The 3077-nt window shown below is 37.0% G+C and overlaps 1 protein-coding gene across 1 annotated transcript in view; it reads right to left on the reverse strand.

Moving 5' to 3' along the window:
• The window catches only part of dnajb14 (DnaJ heat shock protein family (Hsp40) member B14), a 58564-nt gene extending 56861 nt beyond the window's left edge, over positions 1-1703 (reverse strand). Inside the window, exon 1 of the mRNA XM_016472692.1 lies at positions 1486-1703. Coding sequence (XP_016328178.1) covers positions 1486-1700 — 215 coding nt within the window. The 5' untranslated portion in view covers positions 1701-1703. The remainder of the gene's footprint in view (positions 1-1485) is intronic.
• Between the last annotated feature and the right edge of the window lie 1374 nt (positions 1704-3077).

The raw sequence follows: 3077 nt of genomic DNA on the forward strand, positions 1-3077 counted from the left end.
GTTCTGCCGACATCGAGCAGAAACTCACGACTGTATGCGCGCTTAGAGACAGATAGACGCGACGAATACGTACAAAAACACTGCGATTCACAAGACAAAAAACACGAAGCCACAAAACGTAAGTTTTAAGTTGAAAGGGGTGAACATTTTTTACAGTGTAGAGTTGCGGGTATGTTTTAATCGCCTCGGCTTTACTGTAGCGCATGGGAAACAAACACTAAAAGCCAAGTGAATGAAACGTCACTACGTTACCTGATTAAACCGTGCAGCGCAAGAGAACAGCTGGACCACACCGCACTGGTTTCTCGCGCCTGCGACTCTAGCTCGACACTTTCGCCGCTCTATTGAAGTGATAATATAAGCAGCGCTTGCCCATTTGAATTCGACACACACGACACTTATATTTGAACAGTAAAGTCTCTGTGGTGAAGCTAGTGGAAACCAGACTGAATAGCACCATGTAAACTGTATTCAAAATAGATTTTGTTTTTGTCGGTTATTTATTAATAAATAATTTATTTATTCAAATTGCCCTAACCCCAGCAAAACATTTATGGGGAGGGGGACTGTGTGGGCCAGATGGGCTGAATTTTAGCACCAGTCCAGCCCTGATGATTCTCCTCTTCTAGGGCGAGAAAGAGGACCTTCAAATAATAAAACTATTTAAACTCAACTCTTTAAGGGAGCTGTATATGCTTAAAAGTTGTTGCTGCTTCTGGAAACCTGTTTGCTTTGACTTCATATCTAGTGTTAATGTATTTATTCTTTTAATGTATTGTAGCCTGGAATATTTAGTGCATACTCATTGTAGCTCTGTGTGTTGGAGATTTTTGATTAAAAAAACCCCCCCAAAAAACCCAGAATTATTCCTGATGTAGAAAACGTTGTGGCACCAAGATACGCTACTATGAAGGGGGGCCCTAGGGTTTGCTATAGCCAAGGGCGTATGTGTTCTTAATCCGGGCCTGTTTGTCAGCAAGTTGTTTTTAATCATTTAAAATGTAAAACCATTTAGTATGACCACTTTTTTTCATATATTTTAATAAGTACAGATCTGAATAAATGTTTCATTTTTTACATAAATATATTTCTTACACTGAATGATAATAGGAACATTATTTTACCCATATTTTGACATTTTATTTTCACAAAAGTTATTTGAAACATTAAAGTAGACACTTGCATTTAATATACTTTTTATGTATATTAAATCCCTTTTGTAAATTTAATTTGATGCAGACACCAAAATGGGACGTCTCGTCTTTGATCCATGTATACGTATGTACTATATATGCTCCCAGTTTAGGGACCGTGTAAAATTAGGTGCTGCAGAACACCCCTACTTTAAGCAGTTTTTAAGCATGTTAAAGGTCCCTAATGCCCCAAATCCTTGAAAAAACAAAAACAACAATCCTTGGGAAATTATTAGGTACCATCGTACTTTCAGTGCTTGGGCACTAATAATTTATACACAAGATCACTTGCCTCTGTACCCCTTCAGCTTGCTCCTTGGTAAATCCTTTTGTTAAGTCTGCAGCTGCTGAGTCCTGTTTCTGTGTCTCATGCCGGGTTTGGGATCCGGGGTCAGTTCCATTTGATGCATTCCTACAAAATGTAGTGCTGTTCCCTGTCGAAGTACCATTCCTCAGCAAGGCTTCCAACAATACTGTCAACGAAACACAATTAGCTAAATGCCACATAGTAGATTTGAATCCACATTTTTTCACTTCTTAGAATATAAATAAATTTATGTTTCACAGAAATCAGAATGTTCTTGGCAATCATCAGTCTTAAATTGATCCTTAAATATGCCTAGGATTATAAAATAAAGAAACTTCCTCTCATTTTCAACTGCTTTTAGCAAATTTCTTAATGTGTAAATATGTGCGAATGCAAATAATTGTTGTGGTACAACCCGTTTTCAGTTCTCTACAAAACGTTCGCTACTACTGCACAGTATGTATCTCCTGTGAGCTGATACAGTACAGGTCCACCGTTACATAAACAATTAAACTACATCTTTGCATTCTTAACTTTAATGCAGATTTTAGATTGGTTAATACTAGCCGTCAATCACCCGCTCTCACTACATTGAACTAAAGGTCCTTGCGCACCGAGTCCGACATTTTCATCCAAAATTTACGCACATTAAAAAATAAATACGACCTCACGTTCTGTCAATCAAGTTTACACACTGCTTCCGAAACTTTCGTCCGTCATAAGAAAATTCAGATCTGGTTATCTGCGTTTTTCGCATCCGTAGCAAGCATTTTGAGAGGTTAGGAGGCGCCTGGCAAGTTGATTCTCGCAGCACAAAGCACTGTATGGGTCCTTAAACACTGAGTTCACGGAAATTGGTGGTCTTCTTTTTAATATGTGGCTCCAGTATCACTAGCAAAGCATCAAACTGAGCCACTGACATCCTGAAGAAAACAATGAAACACTAATTTCATTGTAGTGTAAATAGTAGTAATTTGCTATAACAATGAAAATATTAGAAAAACAGTTATAAACAAGTAATGATACAATCCTTTAAATCTTAACTCTTGAGTGTAGGAGAATTCAATAGATGTCAAATTATCATCATGTCACATGTGACACATTTTATAGAATGTGACAGAAAAAACACACAGTAACACCAGCGACACAATGTAACACCAGTGACATACATAAGCATGGCCGGAATTACCATTGGGCTTGAGTGGGCTGCAGCCCATGGGCCCCGCCTTGTTCGCACATTTAGAAAGATAATGATAAATTCTCAAATGTTCACACATTTCTTTACAGAGGATGATTCTATATTACTATACTAATGTTCCACTAAATTATTCAAGTTCAAGTTCAAGTCTGCTTTATTGTCAATTCTTCCATTAAATGAATCAGCTTTTTAAACTAATCGGTTGATTCAACTCACTCATTAAGGCAGTCACTTGCTGCACCTACTGGCGGTTGTAGTTTCATATTTAAAAAAGTAGCTTATTTCATTTTTGCAATCATTTAATATTTCTACATTAAAACGTTATATAACATTTATGCACAATCCATCTATGAATTTTGTTGATAGTGATTTAATTTGA

Source organism: Sinocyclocheilus anshuiensis, unplaced genomic scaffold (assembly GCF_001515605.1).
Source record: "Sinocyclocheilus anshuiensis isolate Anshui unplaced genomic scaffold, SAMN03320099.WGS_v1.1 scaffold1117, whole genome shotgun sequence".
Classification (NCBI taxonomy): domain Eukaryota; kingdom Metazoa; phylum Chordata; class Actinopteri; order Cypriniformes; family Cyprinidae; genus Sinocyclocheilus; species Sinocyclocheilus anshuiensis.